At 37.2% G+C, this 17,938-nt stretch overlaps 1 protein-coding gene across 13 annotated transcripts in view; it reads right to left on the bottom strand.

Annotated features, from left to right (window-relative positions):
• Nucleotides 1-17,938, bottom strand: part of nrxn2a (neurexin 2a) — a 387,404-nt gene that overhangs the window by 285,804 nt on the left and 83,662 nt on the right. For 11 of the 13 annotated variants that reach the window (XM_079898730.1, XM_079898727.1, XM_079898724.1 and 8 more), the window contains exons 4-5: nucleotides 15,442-15,471; nucleotides 15,203-15,241 (exon numbers count right to left, since the gene is read on the bottom strand). The exons of the other annotated variants lie outside the window; for them this stretch is intronic. In XM_079898730.1, coding sequence (XP_079754856.1) covers nucleotides 15,203-15,241; nucleotides 15,442-15,471 — 69 coding nt within the window. The remainder of the gene's footprint in view (nucleotides 1-15,202; nucleotides 15,242-15,441; nucleotides 15,472-17,938) is intronic. 13 annotated transcript variants of the gene reach the window in all.

Raw genomic sequence — 17,938 nt, forward strand, 5'->3', positions numbered from 1 at the left:
ACAACCTTAAAAGAACTCAGATCCCAGCTTTCTGTGCATTTTGCATGTGCACACTTCCACCTTCGACAACATCTGTCAGACAAGCACAAGCGCTTGCACCCAAAATTTCATCCAGGTTGTCGTAGAAGGGACAGGAATCCTTAAATTTCAATTTCATTTCAATTTCATTATTTTATCTTTGTTATTAAAAATTAGAACAAAACTGCACATTACAAATACAAAACATACTATACAAATGAAATAAACAGTGCTTTATTTTTTTAGCCACAGTAGGTGTATATAACAGCACCATTCAAATACGAAATTGAATAAACCCATGTAAAAAATAAAATGCTACAGACTTCACAGTAAAAATTATACATTGATTCTTATTTAAGCTACTGAAGATTTTCAGTGAAGATCAGTGAGTGATTACCTCTGTTGTTGTTTTAATTAAGGACTAGCGGCAGCATGTGTATTATTTAGTTACTGCCACTTTAAGAGCACATGCAGAATGGATAAAGAAACGGATCCGTTTATATTCCAACTGTCTACTTTCACTTTAGACAGAACCGATTGTGTTTATGTATTTTTTGTGTGTTTTTGACAGTTTAAGCCCAACAAGACGCGAAAGATAACTTAGCTCAGTACTCACGCGCTGCAAGCTTCTAGAGTGCGAGCGCTACGAGTGTACGCGCTCAGAACAGCAACCAAATTAAATGTTATGTAACATTATGGTATGCACTTATTTACGCATGCAAATTATACGTTCATGACTGCAAATAACTGCAGTCACGTGAACATAACTACCGCTGCGTTAACATGTGAAGTGAATGCATTTTGTGTTGTACAGTATGTTGGGACGGAGGCACTAGAACTGCATAGACTTGGCTACACCGATAGTACGATATTTCTTCAAAAGCAGTAAGCTACTTATGTTGAAACGAAACGCAAAGTGGACTAGGACCTCATCGCTTTCACATATCACAAAGAAATCGAACCACAAACGAACCATACTCAGACCACCCCCTGAGGTGGTCTGAGTACGGTTCACTTTTGGGTCCCTTTAGGGGGGTCCGAGATCACTTGGTTTGTTCACATATACACGCTGAACCGCTCCGAGAGCGTTTGGAGGGTTCAAACGAACTAGGTGTGAAAACACCCTAAATGTTAAAACGGCTTGCCATAGAAGCTGTGGGTTTTAGTTACTAAGAAATATATGCTAGAACTTTTCAGTTTCTAAGCCATTTCATTGATAAATCACAGAACAGTGTTGACAATACATTTCTGCACTCCTGAACGTTTGGGTGCGCGCGACCTGCATGTGATGCACATGGTACTGTCTGTATGTGTGCGCGTAACAATGCAGGACCGCATTCGTTTAGAACGGCGACAGTTTACAATATGCCGTTTAAAACGTGCCTTCACCTGACACATTGGGCGTGCAGATGGTATCAAACATATCTTGTGTAGCGCTCTGAGTATGCATTTGTTTATCATTTTAACTGTTGAAAACGGAGCATAAAAATGGACTTCAAAATTCTTATCCTGTTGAGCCCTCTATAGGCCATGATCAGTGACTAGTCAAGCTTAAAGCATCATGGCAGAGCATTAAACTAGTCGATTAGTCTGTGCAACCCCTAGTGCCATCATATACTTTGTGTCCGAAGGGAGGTCCACTGTCTTTGACTTTGAAAAACCTGCTCTACAGTTTAAAAAAAAAAAAAAAGTCTGGTTACCGACATTCTTCAAAATATCTTCTAGTGTTAAACAGAAGAAAGGGTGAACTATCCCTTAAAGGCCTACAAAAAAAAAAAAAGACACTTCAGGACTGATCATTTAATGTACCTATTGCTAGAGCTAGAATGGAATAGAGTCAGTACTATACTGTATATGAAGGGTGTAGATTGCCAAGATCAATGCAAATATACATTAAATGGCCTTTAATTAGTGTGTTACAGTTACCTCAGTTAAGGCTTTGAGCTGTTGTTAACGTATGTAATTACAAACATGCTTTTAGTAAATGTCACATTTACCCTACTCCGTATGAGTGTCTGCCTCAGCTGGAGTCATGGGAAATGATGAATGTACTCACTTTAAGTCCAGCTGGCAACAACAGGCAAAATGCTGCCAAGACTAGCCATCCTAAAGAGAGCCATCTTGTTGGTTAAACAAGTACATTTGCCACGTGAATCAGACATTATAATTTAACGGTTTGTCAAATGTCTATGTCTTTATAAATATTATGGTTAGAAACTTAAAGTGACCATATTTAAGCATTATAAATAATATATTTAATACAATATAGTCAGGGATATCTGTATAAATATAATACTATTATTATCATTATTACTATTATTTTTATTATTATTATTAATAATAATATTATTATTATTACTATTATTATTATTATTATTATTATTATTATTATTATTATTATTAACAACAACAACAACAACAATAAGTGAAAAGTGAAAGTGACATGTGAAGGCCAAGAATGGTAACCCATACTCAGAATTTGTCCTCTGCTCCTAATGTGTGGGTTAAATGTAGAGTAGCGTGTAGTGAACACACAGGAAACCGTGATACACACCTGGAGCAGTGGGCAGCCATTATAATAACTATTAGCCATAACCACCATTATTATTATTATTATTATTATTATTATTATTATTATTATTATTATTATTATTATAAAAATATCAACAATATTGTTATTATTATTAGCCAATATTAATAATAATATATTTATTTATTTATTTATTTATTTATTTATTTATACATACAACAGTTTCTAGATATTTATGGTTCTCAAATCTGATCGGCTGAGAGCCATTTCCAGCTGTGTGATATTCCCCCAGTATCAGCATTGGAAATGGTTCACTGTTTGTTTCTCTCTGCTTGCGTTGAATGTCATGGCGGTCGAGCAATTCCACAATATCCTTTACAAAAACTACTGTTGTTGTGTCACAGGATGTAGTTTTAAGAGTTTTTTTAGACCTTTAGTAGTTATTTAGACCTCAAATATGTGATTCATATATAAAGATTGCACTTATTTTACAATTTGTTTAGACGTTTTCACTGTGCACATGTACCTGCAGAGAACAGCTTCATCTTGGTCAATTCTTCAACCAGTTCTTCAGGAATTTGCCACTGTCTCTTATGTAGATAGTGGTTAAACATAATATATAATTCATTATTCATTTGGGTATATCAAACAGGAAATATTTGGTCTTATTTATCTATTACTTGTTCCAGAGCAAATCGATTTGGGTTTTGGGAAGGGGAAAATTAATTTTCATAACTTTATATTTATGCTATATTTAACTTAAATCCTGTAGGGTCTAGAGAGCGCTGCTTTCGTTCGTTTGACTGAATTGTTTGCTTGTGTTTATTTCCTATTGTCTTTTATAATTGTTTTTTTTAATAATAATATTATTGTTCAATAAATATTACTCCAAAGATTACTCTACCCTAGTTGTTTGGCGATATGCTCCATAGACATGTCATCCTGTCGTCAGCCTGTGAGATTGCCGATACACAATATTATCGTGTGTGTGGGGGGGGGGGCTTATTTATTTATAAATCTAGCTTATTTATTTATTTGTTTCTTATTACTTGTAATCATGAGAAAATTGTAATCTTTTTGCGAGCAAAAATGGAGTTGGGGATGAAGAAAAATGTCACGTTTCATAGAAATATTTCCCCCAAATTGCGAGCTGATGCCGGTGAAGGAGTCTCAAACCACAGTCAATGCACATTTACATGTACACCAATACGCTGAAAACTCACAAAATCAGTTATTGAAATAACCTGTTGTCCCGGTTTACATGCAAACCAATAACCAGGCAACGCAAGTAAACAAGACTATTAATAAATCAGGGTATTTCCCAGTAGTGAGGTCAAAACATAGCCTAATCAATCATGTATCTGACTCAGAGTATTCCATTCATTATGGCTGTTGCAATGTTAAATAAAGCATTAAAAACTGAAGAGTATTCCTGTCAGCAGGAAACTGACAGACATCTATTATCCTCTCATGCAATTACAGATGCAGCATTTTGACAGTACTTCTGCATGAAAACATGTTTTTATAATTTCTTATAATTTCTTCATCTGTCGCTGCATTAATGGCACATTCTCTCAGAGAGAAGAATCTTGATATACAACTACTTTATATTTCAACTATCTAGATATACTCATTGTATGGTCCACAAGAGAAATATTAAGCCAGAAGAAACAATATTTATTGTCTGTGTTTAAAGCTGCTTTTGATTTTCACAGATGACTGATTTGTTCAGTGTTTGGACCTTGGCCGATTTGATTTTAGTGATAATATTATTAATAGTAATGGTATTGTTATTAGTGTTTTGTTAATGTGCTATGGAAATAAAATAAAACTCACAAAATCATTTTTTGTTGATTGCAGCAAACAGTATTATGGATATAGTAAAATGGACAGAAATTGTGCACCTTTTTCTGTAGTGTTCAAGGTTTCAATTATGCAGGTCTTCAGGTGTGAAAGGGTATTTTTCAAATGTCACTGACATTAAGCAGTTCTGCAAGGAGGAGCAGGTCAAAAAAATCCTCTGCAGCAGTGTGAAACACTCAAATGGGGTTTGTTTGGTTGCAGTCATTGCTACTAATGCAACTAGTCATTGACTAAGAGGGCATTCTCTTTTCTCCCCACAGGTAAATGGGTGTTACATAAATACTTAAAATTAGGGATGTCCCGATCCGATCCACGTCATCGGTATCGTGCCGATACTGGCCCAGTACGCTAGATCGGATATCGGAGGGGAGAAAAAAAATATGATCCGATACCTATTTGGGGTGGAGTATTCGTATTGAACCGAAACGGTACGTGCGTCACGGTTCGGTGCATGGATTTACACGGAGAATACACTGTATAAAAAAATAAAACTTGCGTGCACAATTAATGTAATGCGGAACTACTGTAAGATACGCGCATAGACATATGCGGGTTCTTTAGGGACACCTAATCTGTAGCCCCACCTTAGCTCTGAACACGCGTCTATTTCGCTTCAAACGCTCGCTTTATATGCGCGTCCTATTCGCTTTGGACGCGGGAATGGATTCAAAATGTTCAAGCGTCAAACTAGACGCGATAGACGTGAATTTGACGCTCTATTCGCGTTTGGTGTGAATGCAGCATAACGAACAGGCTACGATGTCAAGATTGCAATGCTGGAATGTGTGCGTGCGTGTGTGTGCGTGTGCGTGTGTGTGTGTGTGTGTGTGTGTGTGTGTGTGTGTGTGTGTGTGAGAGAGAGAGAGGCACGGGCGCGATCGAACAGTGGAAACATAAAAACATACTCCGTCATTTTGTTCATACAGGACATCATTAAAACTGCAAAGTATTTAGCCTACTTATATTTGTGTAAAACACAACATTGCGCTTTTGTCAAACTGTAACCTACAACTGTCAACTGTTTAAATTCTTTCAGGTGCAATTACCAAACATATCTCAAGGTCTTTTGAATAAAGGGTGGCAGTCTTTCATTATCAACTGTTGTTGTGGACTATACTGGAGAAGTATTTGTTCTCCATTTGAGTGAGATGTTTTTATGTGGCTAATTGAGCAAAGTGCTTCCATATATTTTATTATTAGTAGTATTAGTTCAAGAATAAAATAAAAATATCGGATTGATATCGGTATCGGCAAATAGCCAAAGCTGCGGCATCGGTATCGGAAGTGAAAAAGTGGTATCGGGACATCCCTACTTAAAATGGGTGTCTAATTTATCTTTACTTATATTTTAATAACTTATCTTTATTCTCATAAAGGAACACTTTTGCATTCATAGGTTTTGGTCGAATATCTAATGACATTCAATTTAAAAATGAGCAAATGTACAGTAAATAAGACCACATACAAACACGCACTGTAGTGTGCGTTTACTACATTCTATTGAATACTCTATTTTATAAATATACCCAAATACTATTTCTAGTAAGGCTGAGTTGACAATATTGATCAATCAAATTAATTTGGATGAACCAATATCGCTTCATAAATGCCATTTTCTGTTGATGCATGTAAATAAAATTCACCAATCATTATTTGTAACTCACATCCCATTTCCATCCAATAAATCACAATAAGCTTTGTGCTTTGTTATTCTGATATGAAAAGGTCTCAGCTTTCAAATTTATCACGAAATTCAAACAATGTGACGTGACGAAATCCCTTTAGCCGCATGTGAACCAATCAACTTTTACTTTGCTATTAGTCACAGTATGAAATTAACATGAACTAACATCTGAAGGTACAGTATGTGGAAAGAAACAGAGCGATTAGATGAGACATTTTAGTAAATTGTACAGTGTTTCAACCACGCAAAGGTGTCAATAAAATGGCTTGCAAACAATGTGTTATGTAATGTTACATTCACCTCAGGACATTCAATGTCCATAGCTCAATTAGATAGATAGAAAAATGTGCAATTTAAATGTTTGTATACAACTCTGTTTTTATGTGAGTGTTGACCAGTACATCTAAAAATAAATAGTAACTGATTTTGGACTGTTGTTAATTTTAACCTTGAATTTTTATAGTAACGAATTGACAGGGTTCCCTGAAATGCTTAGAGTTAGTTCAGAAATTGATTGTCAATTAAGAGCATTTCAAACTTGAAATAGTTAACCCTGGGTCATTCTAAACCTTGGTAAATGGAATCCTGGGTTATCTTGTTTCATGTTTCACACTGCTCAAATTTACCTGGGGTTAACAATTAGTCCTGTATATTCATACACTGCAATTTCACCCCTGTACATTCCTAAACCCTGGGTTAACACAATTTTTTCTTTATTTGCAACGTCAGTGTCATTGATTGGACGAACGCTAGACGGGTGCACGCAGTGCGTTTACATAAAGGCTCTGGTATTGAACATCCTCTTATTATGTATTGCCGACTGTACTATCAAGTTTAACACCGGGGTTAACACCACAACCCACGGGGTAACCAATGCACACCAGGGTAAAAAGCGCTGCTGTTGCTAACTGCTGTTAAGTGTGAAACGTTCCTTTACCCGGGGTTGAAAGTGGTGTTTAGAACGACAATAACCCGGGGTTAAGTGCAGTGTGAAAAGCCCTGTACTGTACCTGATTTATATCCAAACGAATCGGACTCAAATCGATTTGTATTCAAATCTATGTCAATACCCAGCCCTAATTTCTAGGCTGCTTTACTAATTAAATTTGTGACCCATCCTCTTTGGATCATTCACATAGTCAAACATATGGAATTCATGCAAACTGGGTGCTACTGGGGCATACTAAATAAAGATTAAGATTCATGTTATTGTTAATATTCATTATTCATTAATATTTTTGTTCAGGTTTTGACTATTTTTTTAATGCTAATACAATTAGTAATGATACAAAACTGAATATTGAATAAAACAAAGAAACATTTTCACTAGTGGTCTTAGACTTTTGGTCCCCATTGAATGTTCAGTATACAGTACTGTATACATCTCTTCTGAAATAGTAGAAGCAAAACCTCCTTTTATCTTTTCAGAAGAAAAGGAAGCCATCTGAATATTTGTTACATTTTTGTCAATGTCAAGAACAGGTTACAGAAAAAAGCTAAAGAAGAGCTAAAGCATAACCACTAGCTGACAAATGTGTTTATTTTCAAATAAAAGCACTCCACACTGCTGCCTGTCATGAGGGTTGGGCACAAGGCTCTTGCTGAAGGTGACATTTTGCTGTGCTGAATTAGAAATATTTTGATTAAAGAGACTCAACAAAGTGTCTGGAGTTGAATCAAGGCACCATTATAGTGCAATGAATTCAGGAAAAGTAAACATCCCTGAAACGTTGTTGCAACCATGACACATTACTGTTTACCAAAACATTTTCTCTTTCCAATTAGCAGCTTGCGCTCATTACTCTAGTTTTGGATGAAAAGACACATTGAATAAGGTTACGGCAGTATCATGTAGGGAAGTTTCACAAGTGATGAAGGAAAAGCTGTGAAGAAAAAAAGCTTTCCATCTGTTCAAGTTTCTGTTGTAAAGACCTTTAATGGTGCTAGAGCCCACTACCACACCCCAAAGACAAACTATTTGTTATTTGAGGACATCAATCTTTTCATTTATCAAAACATTAGTAAATAACTCATTCTAGGATAAATGTTGAGTGATAATGAAACCAATACCACACATTATTAAGGAAGAAAACAAGAAACATTCGTTCTCTTAGTCTGATATGGTCTTAAATTGATATTGTTAAAAAGAAAGTAATGTATAATACAGTCAGTATAGAAAGTATTTTAAACCCGGCAAATACGCAAATGTGTCGTTTTACTCTAATAAAAGTACTAAAGTACTTGATTTTTAATGTACTTGAGTATTAAAAGTAAAAAGTACTGATAGATGAATGTTTTTTTTTTTTTTTTTGTTATTTTAAATATTTGTATACTTTTAGATAAATTTTATATTACATAATTTATACAATCCAACAGCTCAAAATATCTGGGGGATGGGGGTTGCTGGGTCTGACATCATTATGAATTGTCAAGTAGCCAGCTCTAGTCAGCATGGAAGATTAGTGGATGCAGATACACATGTATTGATCTGCAAGTAACAAAATTAACGTTTTATATTATTACTAAAACTTGTCATACACTATCAAAACATTAAATATATTAAAACATTCATTTAGGCTACTGATAGGCCACTTCACGTGTGCAAACAAATGGGCGGTGTATAGCACAGTATTTAAAAATAAGGAAAAACAAAATACGCGTTGACAAAGAATATAAAAACAGACATCACATAGGGCTAAATGCATTCAATTTTAAGATGAACAGTATGCAAACTTACAATTTGATCTGCTACGGCAGCGCAGAAGATGCATGGGTATTAATTAGCGCTATTTTAATGTTATGTTTAGGGGGTTTTTTTTACCTAAAACCTACCCCATTGAGATGGATTCAAGCATTACAGTGGGCTGCATTAAACAGCTCGCCCTTTTACAGCAGATTTTGTTCACATACAACTGACAGTTATGACCAAAATATGAGTTTCACTTATAATAATATCGTAAAATTCGGCATTTGTATCTTACTTTTTGCACCATCAGTCCCGCTTGCACTCGAGTTCCGAGGATCTCCCGGTTCTTGGCTAATTTTCAGTTAAACTTATGAATTCAGTTTAGGGCTGTAGTCAACCAAAGAAATGCTTAGTCGACCAAAGTCCTGTCCTGCGCAACGATTAGTCGACTAAAAAAAAAAAAAAGACGCGATGTTTTGCATTTTGATTGAACATTTATTAAACAATTGTCATAGAGCATTTATAAAACAACAACGAATAAACTTTTCTTTTTTTTTTTTTTTTTTTTTTTTTTTATTGACACCTGGGATCCCCCGCGAAACGGTTCTCATTCGCGCTTGAATAAGGCCGGCGACACACTGGCTGCTGGCGTGAGAGTCTCAGCTGCATGGCGTGTCTGTTTTTATTTCGGCTACCATGTTAACAGGTTGGAGTTTGCACACTGCCTGCGTGAGACACGCGGCTCAGGCGCGGCTCGAGCCACGCGGAAAACTTGTGCATGCTAGAAATAGAACCGAATAGAACCGACGCCTGACTGTTCCTCTGGCTAGAGCGCAGAACAGCGGAGTTTGTATGGACCGAAGTGCATGTCTGAGCTTGTATTGCTGCTGTTGCTTTGACATTGTGGAAAATAGAATAATAGAAACAAAATGTATTAGACTTTTTACCTGTTATTATAAATCTAAATTAATCTCGTTTTTAATTTAGGCTAACTTAATTTCGTTTTTCTTTATTTAAATTTCGTTTTTCTTTATTTAAATTTCGTTTTTTCTTTATTTAAATTTCGTTTTCCTTTATTTAAATTTCGTTTTTTCTTTATTTAAATTTCGTTTTTTTCTTTATTTAAATTTCGTTTTTCTTTATTTAAATTTCGTTTTTCTTTATTTAAATCTACCCTTTACTGTGTCAGTAATTTGTTAGTCAGAAAAATATTAGACTACCTTAAAAGTAGCCTATTGCTTAAGTTAACAGACTGTGTGCGTTTTATATCACTAGTGCAGTGTCCGTTCTCGGAGAATATAAGCCCTGCTCGCGTGAGGTGCGCCGCTTCCCGCTCGCGCTGTTCTGTAGTTTACTATTAATTCTGAACGTGTCGCGTCTCGCGTGTCTGTCTATATTGCACCAAATGCGACACTGCACTCCCTTGTGAAGTCGATTGGATGAATGGTTCTCGAAATAATCAAAATGCAAACGGACAGACAGACACATAGAGATTACTACCTATATTCCTTACTGAGCGCGAAGCAGCAGTGCAGCCTACGAGTGTTCTACGTGGTGCGCTAAACTGTGGCACTGTTACAAAATAGCCTAAATTAAAGCATTTAAAGTTGGGGATAAAACATTATATTTAGAATACAGTAATATATAACTGCTTATAAAAGGAATAAATATCAAGGAGTAAATCAATGAAAATTTCTTTATTGGTGAAAAAAAAAATGCAACTGGTCGACCAATGAGAATGTCAGTCGACCAAGACGGCATCGACCGATTAGTCGACTAAACGACTAAAGTTGACAGCCCTAATTCAGTTAAATGGAGACTCGCTCTGAACGAATTATTTGGCGAGTTATTGGATCGGTCTTATTCGCGAAATAATCACTTGATGCGTTTTGCGAACCAATTTAGCAGGCTCATTGAAAAGAATCAGCTCGTTCACAAATCGGACACCGCTTTCACGTGCATGTGATGATGAGTGAAAAGGACGATATGTACTTTAGAATGTAGTGAAGTAAAAGTTTCTTAAAATAAAAATACTCCAGTAAAGTAATGATACTGTCCACCACTGTGCTGTTCACACAAGTAACGGCGTTCCGCCTTTTTATACTATTCACACATCACAGTAGTGATGAGTCGGTGATATGACTCGGGAATACAGAGTTGTCTTAGAGAGTGATTTGTTAATTTTGTGTTGACCGCGCATGTGCAACATCCTATAGGTTCTGTACGGGAAACAGATATGTTCCCTTTCGAGGGAACTCTCACTGCATCAGAACGACACTTTGGGGAACGCCCCTCAGCGTAGCGCCTCCAAAGCATGAATGAAACTAAGCCAATCATGATTGGTGTTACGTCATGACGTAACGTGTGACGGCATACACGGAAGCTACAAAGGGACGCCGGCACACAACAGAGTTAGCTTTCTGTTCTTCAGCAAGCGCTCTCTGTTGTTGTCGGTCTTATTTGGTGTTGTCTGTCACAAGCGATCATATATAGATATATAATCATGGCGAGTCAGCAATTCAATAGATGTGTGCACCCATGTCCGAGATGTATAACAGATGGGGACACACATCAGCTATGTGTGCACTGCCTGGGAGTGCAGCACGCTCAGGCAGCTCTCAAGGGGGCTGCCTGTGCGGATTGTGAAGCACTTCCAGTCCGAGTGCTGCACTCCCGCCTTGCCATCTTCAATGACGTGGTTCGCGTCCCACAATGATTTTGGCCTTCCAAAACTATTAAGGTCGAAAACGAAAATAGTTTCGGTAGCCGAAATTTGGGTACATAAGATATTAAAAGCAAAATTCATGTCTGCACAGTAAAAAATGTACAGTGAAAACACTTTTTGATAAGAACTTCAGTCCAGGAGCGGAACATTACTAGCAGTGCTGGTAGTGGGGTAATAAGTACTGAGTAATATTAATTGCATTAACAACATGTACTTACTATAGAGTTACGGTTAGGGTTAGATACTTGTAATTATGCATAATTGAATGTTATTACTATAGTAAGTTCACGTAGTAATGTGCAATTACATCACCTTAAAATAAAGTGTTACCAAAAAGTTAATTAAAAAACAAACATAAAAATTGCTACATTTATTTGATCTATTGTTTGTCTGCATCATCGCATCAAGGCCTGCAAGGCTGACTATATTTTCTGTAAATAAACACTAATTTATATGATATTCTGCCTAATTTGAGCTTCACTTCATATTTTCCTTTCATCCTTAGTTCAGTTCAAAAAAAAAAAAAAAAAATCAAATGCTGCGTGTAAATAGGTGAATCTGCGATGTGGTCCCCCAATGCACAGCGCGGGCAGCGGGGTGTCCCATACACCCATGTTTAAATGTTGATGCTTTCTTGCTGTAATTCTTGTTGACAACAGTTACAGTAGTTCTAAATATTTTGTGAGGTAGCAAAACATATCAGGACCAGCATCTAAACTCAGTTTTGCAGTCAATACGAGACCCAGCAAAGTTGACAAAAAAGGTCCCTTTTTTCTCCAACTGATCAATCTCGGAACGTTTGATCTGCGAGCACAGCCAGAGGCCGAGTTGAGAAAAATGAGCCCCTATCCTTTCAGCATTAGTTTCTCTGTGTAGAGCTGCAGCTCATAAGACAAAGGCTGGAAGCAAAGACGGCGTGCTGGGTCATCTGCTACTCTCGTTCTTCTGATTTATGGGCTTCTGGCTTTTTTCTTCTTTGCATTAAATGGTTAAAGGGGCAACGTAAATAAAGTCTACTGAAGACTACTGTCCCGCATCCTAGCTAGTAATTAAGGTCACTCATTAGTACCTAATAATTAACCAGCTGGGTCGAATTCCCCCCACCCACACTAATTAAAAGTCTCTATTACACTTCAGAGCCCACAGGGGCAGAGTCTTCTTTCTCTGCTGTCTTTCGTCTTGACCTCAGCTGACTCTGGAGCTTAAACAACTCTCTAAACTCTGTTCAGTTCATCTGAATAATATAAAGGACCTGACTGTCTTGAGGTTAAAGTACTCCTGGTGGGCAGACAGCGTGCTTTTTTTTTTTTTTTTTTTTTTGAAGACTCTGCCATCCAACTTTTCTGTTCCAAAATATATTAATCTGCATATGTAGGCAGCATTTTAAGGCATCATCATTGGCACAAAAGGTAGACAACAATGATTCTGATTGTTTACTTTGTCAAATACTAAGGCAGCACAGCATGAATCCTTCGGAGAGAAAGAAAACCCAGCCTGCATTGTGGAGACATAAATCCATGATGGCGAACAGTGCTAAAGAACTGTTGATTAAGATATACTTGTAATTAATTCACTATTATCATAAATAAAGACAGCTTAATATATATTTTTAAAAAGACTAAAAAATTCAAATAAGTTTGTGTTTTTTTGCTTATTAGAATAGATTATCAGTATCTTAGCAACAAGCTATTACTAAACTCTATTGGAATGAACTGATTCTTGTCTCCAGAGTGCCATTTATGTGGCATGCTGAGTTGCTGCCTGTGCAGAAAGTTCCGAATCAGTCACTTATGAAGATCCATTATGGTTAGGATGCTGTCTTGGAAGGCAGCTGTTTATGTAGCATTAGGCATCAAGGCAGCTCACTAGGTCTTGGAATAGAGCCAATTTAATTCTTAAAAATCATGAGAATAAACAAACACGATGAATTACAGCATGTTAGTATTTTGTAGTCGCCAGATTACAAACTCATACTGAAAATAATCTAAACTGATTTAACTGGAAAGCTATATAGGGGGAAAAAAAGCTTTAAGCTTTGAAATTATACCACACAGCATGGAAATGTTATAGTTTTTGTTTTTGAAAGGCTGCATTTATTTGAACAAAATTAAATAAATAAAACAGAAATATTTTGTTACGCAAATGCTAGGGGTGTAACAAAATTCCAACCGAACCGAAAAACTGCGATACACAACCCACGGTACGTACCGCGATACTCTCTTGGCGTATATGGTCATGTACATAACATTATAATGAGAACACTATAACGCTGTGAATTTTTAGAGTTTAGTTGCCGTGCACATTGTTGCATGAAAAACCCGTCCACAACAGGAGTTACACATTCAGAGCAGCACAGACACGTTCACTTTCACATTCTGGTCATTTTGTGCAGATATAAGTCGTAATATTAAGGTTCCATTGAGTTAACAAAGAGCTTCGGTTTACATGTGTCCATTCAGATCTGCAGCTTTGGCGCAACAATATGATTTGATTAAAATAATTTCCATTTTGTCCGTGCAGAGGCTATTCCATTTTTATTTATCCAAGGCACATGCATTTTTTATATGTAGCCCAAGTAATGTTGTCCAATGACTTGTTTGCATTATTTAGGCATTATTTAATTTTTTTGAAAGGCAATGGATTCTTTACTGACACTTCACAAAGTAACACTTTTTCAAGTCTCATTTGTTAATCCATTAATTAACATGAACTAATAGAGAGTAATTGTAGTTTTTTTCAGGCATCTTTGATGAATAGAAGGTTAAGAACAAATTATTTTAGAAAAAAAATCTTAACTCCAAACTTTTGAAGGAACGATAGATTAAAAAATAGAAAAAAAAAAAGATTGATTAAAATATAATAGATTTGTGTGTGTGTGTGTGTGTGTGTGTGAGAGAGAGTGTGACAGAGAGAGAGAGAGAGAGAGAGAGAGAGAGAGAGAGAGAGAGAGAGAGAGAGAGAGAGAGAGAGAGAGAGAGAGAGAGAGAGAGAGAGAGAGAGAGAGAGGATCACATGGGATATTTTGATATTTTGATGGAGACACATCCTCGTATGAGCTTCATGAACCAATCATTAGCAAATCCTGCAATTAGCAAACCATGCTTATCTCACGTAGGCCTGTAATCACTTGAGGTAATTAAGATTGACAGGTCAGTAAGAGAATCAAGGAATCAAGCAGCCTTCAGTTATTGCTGCAGACAGGGAGTGAGCTCTGTCTAAATTTGTTAGATAAATATGTTTGACTGAAGTGTTTTTTGCATTTCAAGTGGCAGCACAGTAGACTACTCTTATAAAAAAATAATTGCTTTAAAGCTTAGCCTGACTATACTGCAATTCTGCGAACATGCAGATAAAAGAATGTGAAGTGTATAACAGATAGTGTAATGACAGTTATCAGCCGCCACAATGAGTCACTTCAGCTGAAAGAAGAGGCAAGAAACATTTCAAACGGGTACATTATTTGCATTTCAAATATACACCCATAAATCAAGAAAGAAAATTAAGCAAGAACAATTAGGACATATTAAATAAAAACGCATTCAATCGGCAGCATTCAATCAGAACTATCTTTTTTTTAGTAGAGCCAAACAGCTAGAATGACAGCAGAGCTCTGGCTCTGTGCATTCTGGGTACGGTTTGTGACCGCACAACACCAGGACCAAAACAAACATGTGAGGGAGAGCGTAAGAGCGTTACCTGCTGCAGGAGTGGCCATCAGAGGAGCTGCTCCTGGGGCTGGGCCAGTGGACAGGACAGGGGTGAGGAGACGCACATGGAGAACACACAGATAGCAGAGAATGAAAGGGCACAGAAACCAACGGGACAAAGAAATGGAAGGAAAAAAGGTAGATTAAATGAGTTGTGGAAGCAAGGGTTTGGTACAAAAAAGGGGGAATTGGGGGAAAAAGAAAAAAGAAATGGGAGAGGCCCCATACCTTGGCTCTTTAACGTCAGGTGCGCCAGACCTTGAAGGAAAAAACAGGAAAAAGGAAAAAAGAAATAAGAGGGTCATAAAAAAAGGCACGGGCGGAAACGAAAAGCATTGTCACAACGTTTGACTGCAGTTTGTGACAGACATCCTGAGGCAAACACGGATGCCAAATTTGAAGGAAACCAAAGGGGAGGGGGGAAAAAAAGGAGGAAGGTAAAATAAACACACACAGTTCTTCAAGGGAAGGGGGCAATAAGAGGTGTTGAAGAGGGAAAGGAAGGGAAGGAGGGAAAAGGAAGGGAGGGAGGGAGGGGAAAGGGTAAGGAAAAAAGCATTTCAATTGGCACAAGTGCCAAAAAGGCACTTGCTCACAAAAAAAATGCTTTTTCTCCTAATGGAGCACATATTTAGTGTTTGGCAGATAGCATTCCTTAGATCTTATGCTTCTATGCTACAGCAGTTACACCCATAAATGTTGCAATCGAAAGCCACAGTCTCATAAAATAGCAAAGAGAGATCAGAAAGCAGTGAGGAAATGTCTCATAAAAAGCAGCCGGGACCGAGATAAATTCTCCCAAGAGCACAGAGGCAACCCGTCCCAGACGGTCTATCGTCTTACTAACAGACAAAAGCCTGCGAGTTGATTTCAGCGCTGTAATAATGTATGCAGCTTGACAGCTCAATACCAATCAATTACACACACCGATGCGGGAGCCATTATCCGGCAGTTTGAGTTCTGTAATCACGGTGCAGTAGTTGCTGTTTACTCCGACTAATGTGATGGAGAGTCGTACAGAAATGCAGAAGACAATCAGGAGGAATTGCTATGCCAATCCAGATGAGACGAGCCAACCAAAATGGTGGGGTCAGGCACAGGAAACTGGTGAGATGTCAATCAGGTTGCATTTCATATCAGTGCAGTAAACAAACTGGAAAGCAAAAGCACACCAACAAGATCAAAAAAAATAATGCATCAGCTGGGAGCTTCGCGAAAATCCTCATTAACTTCATTTACGCCTTTACGCGCTTATTCCATTTTGCGAGGAATATGATTACCGTCAGGAATGCCACACATTACGAAACGCTCTCTGGTGAGCTGAATTGCATTCAAGGCGATATTTAATTGAAAAGGGAGAATGTTTCCTTCATATTCCAAATGCACCTCCAAGGAAACACATGGCAAAAACAATCCCGGATTTAAAGAGGCTGGGCCTGCTTGGAGCTCTCATTGCCTATGAGTTTCATTTCCGTGAAACAAAGAAACATTATGATTGTAGAAAGCAGAGTTATAGTGCCATTGTTCTCTCTGATGTTCCTGTGTGATTCCTTGACAATTACCGCGGTATCGTCGCTTGCCCTGCTACTTCTATGCTGCACTCTATTAGGGAGATAACACGGCTATAGAATAGATCATTGTACCTGGGAGTTACCAGTCATTGTGCAGCCAATTCCATTAAAAAAAATATCACAAATGAAGGGAGCGAGACAATAAAAGATGGTTTGGTTTTTGAGAACAGGACGAGAACTGCAACTCACGGAGAATTACAATGTGTGAAATCGCAAGGAATACGGTAAACAATAATACACAGACAATATCTAAGGAAAGCACAATGGCGGTATCTGAACACTGTCCATTGTCTTTGCTTAATTAAATATTCAAATGGTTAAATGAATATTCAAAGTCATTTCAAATAATATTTTGATATTGCCTTTGCTCATTTAAATGTTCAAATATATGATATGAATATTTATTATTTTATTTTATTTTATTTTATATTAAAAAGGACCTATTTTGAAAAATTATCTTATATTATTTTTGAACATAATTAGCAGTTTGTGTACACAACCACCTGATTGTGGTAAAAAATCCATCCACTTCAATTCCAAATGCATTCTTAAAGTTACTAAAGTTATTCAGTCAAGAGAGCAGTGAGTGATTTTTTTTTTCTTTTGTGGTTTTATTCATATTAACAGCATATATAGCAGTAGATATTGCATATTACTTCACTAAGTATTTTCACTTTAATTCACAGATCTAATATACACATGCGATAAGCGCAATAAGACGTGAAAGAAACGCGGCGTCTGCCAGCAAGCGTTCGGCGCACGTGCTTCGTCTGTGTGCGCTCAGAAAACCATATATCAGAAGTTTAAACTGATATGGCTTTAAAACGCATGCAAATATTTAATCGTAATTAAACCGCACGCAATTTGGCACAGGCTGCAATTATTTAATGCGCAGCTTGTCAGTGCAGCTGATCGGTAGTAAATGCTGCTCCATCTGAATGCTAGAGGGCGCTCTCGCTCAGACACGCTAAATATGCCCCACCTCAGAAGTACGATAACACACATCATTCCAGGAAATCCCAACTATCGGCATCATACTATCGCTGTAGCTGAATAAACAAATGATCGAAACGTTTGATTGATTAAACATGTCTAATACACATGACTGTCTTATTCTGTGTAAGAAGGCACATCATCTCACAGAAGGATGCTCA

The sequence above is a fragment of the Squalius cephalus genome, assembly GCF_949319135.1.
Source record: "Squalius cephalus genome assembly, chromosome: 17".
NCBI lineage: Eukaryota > Metazoa > Chordata > Actinopteri > Cypriniformes > Leuciscidae > Squalius > Squalius cephalus.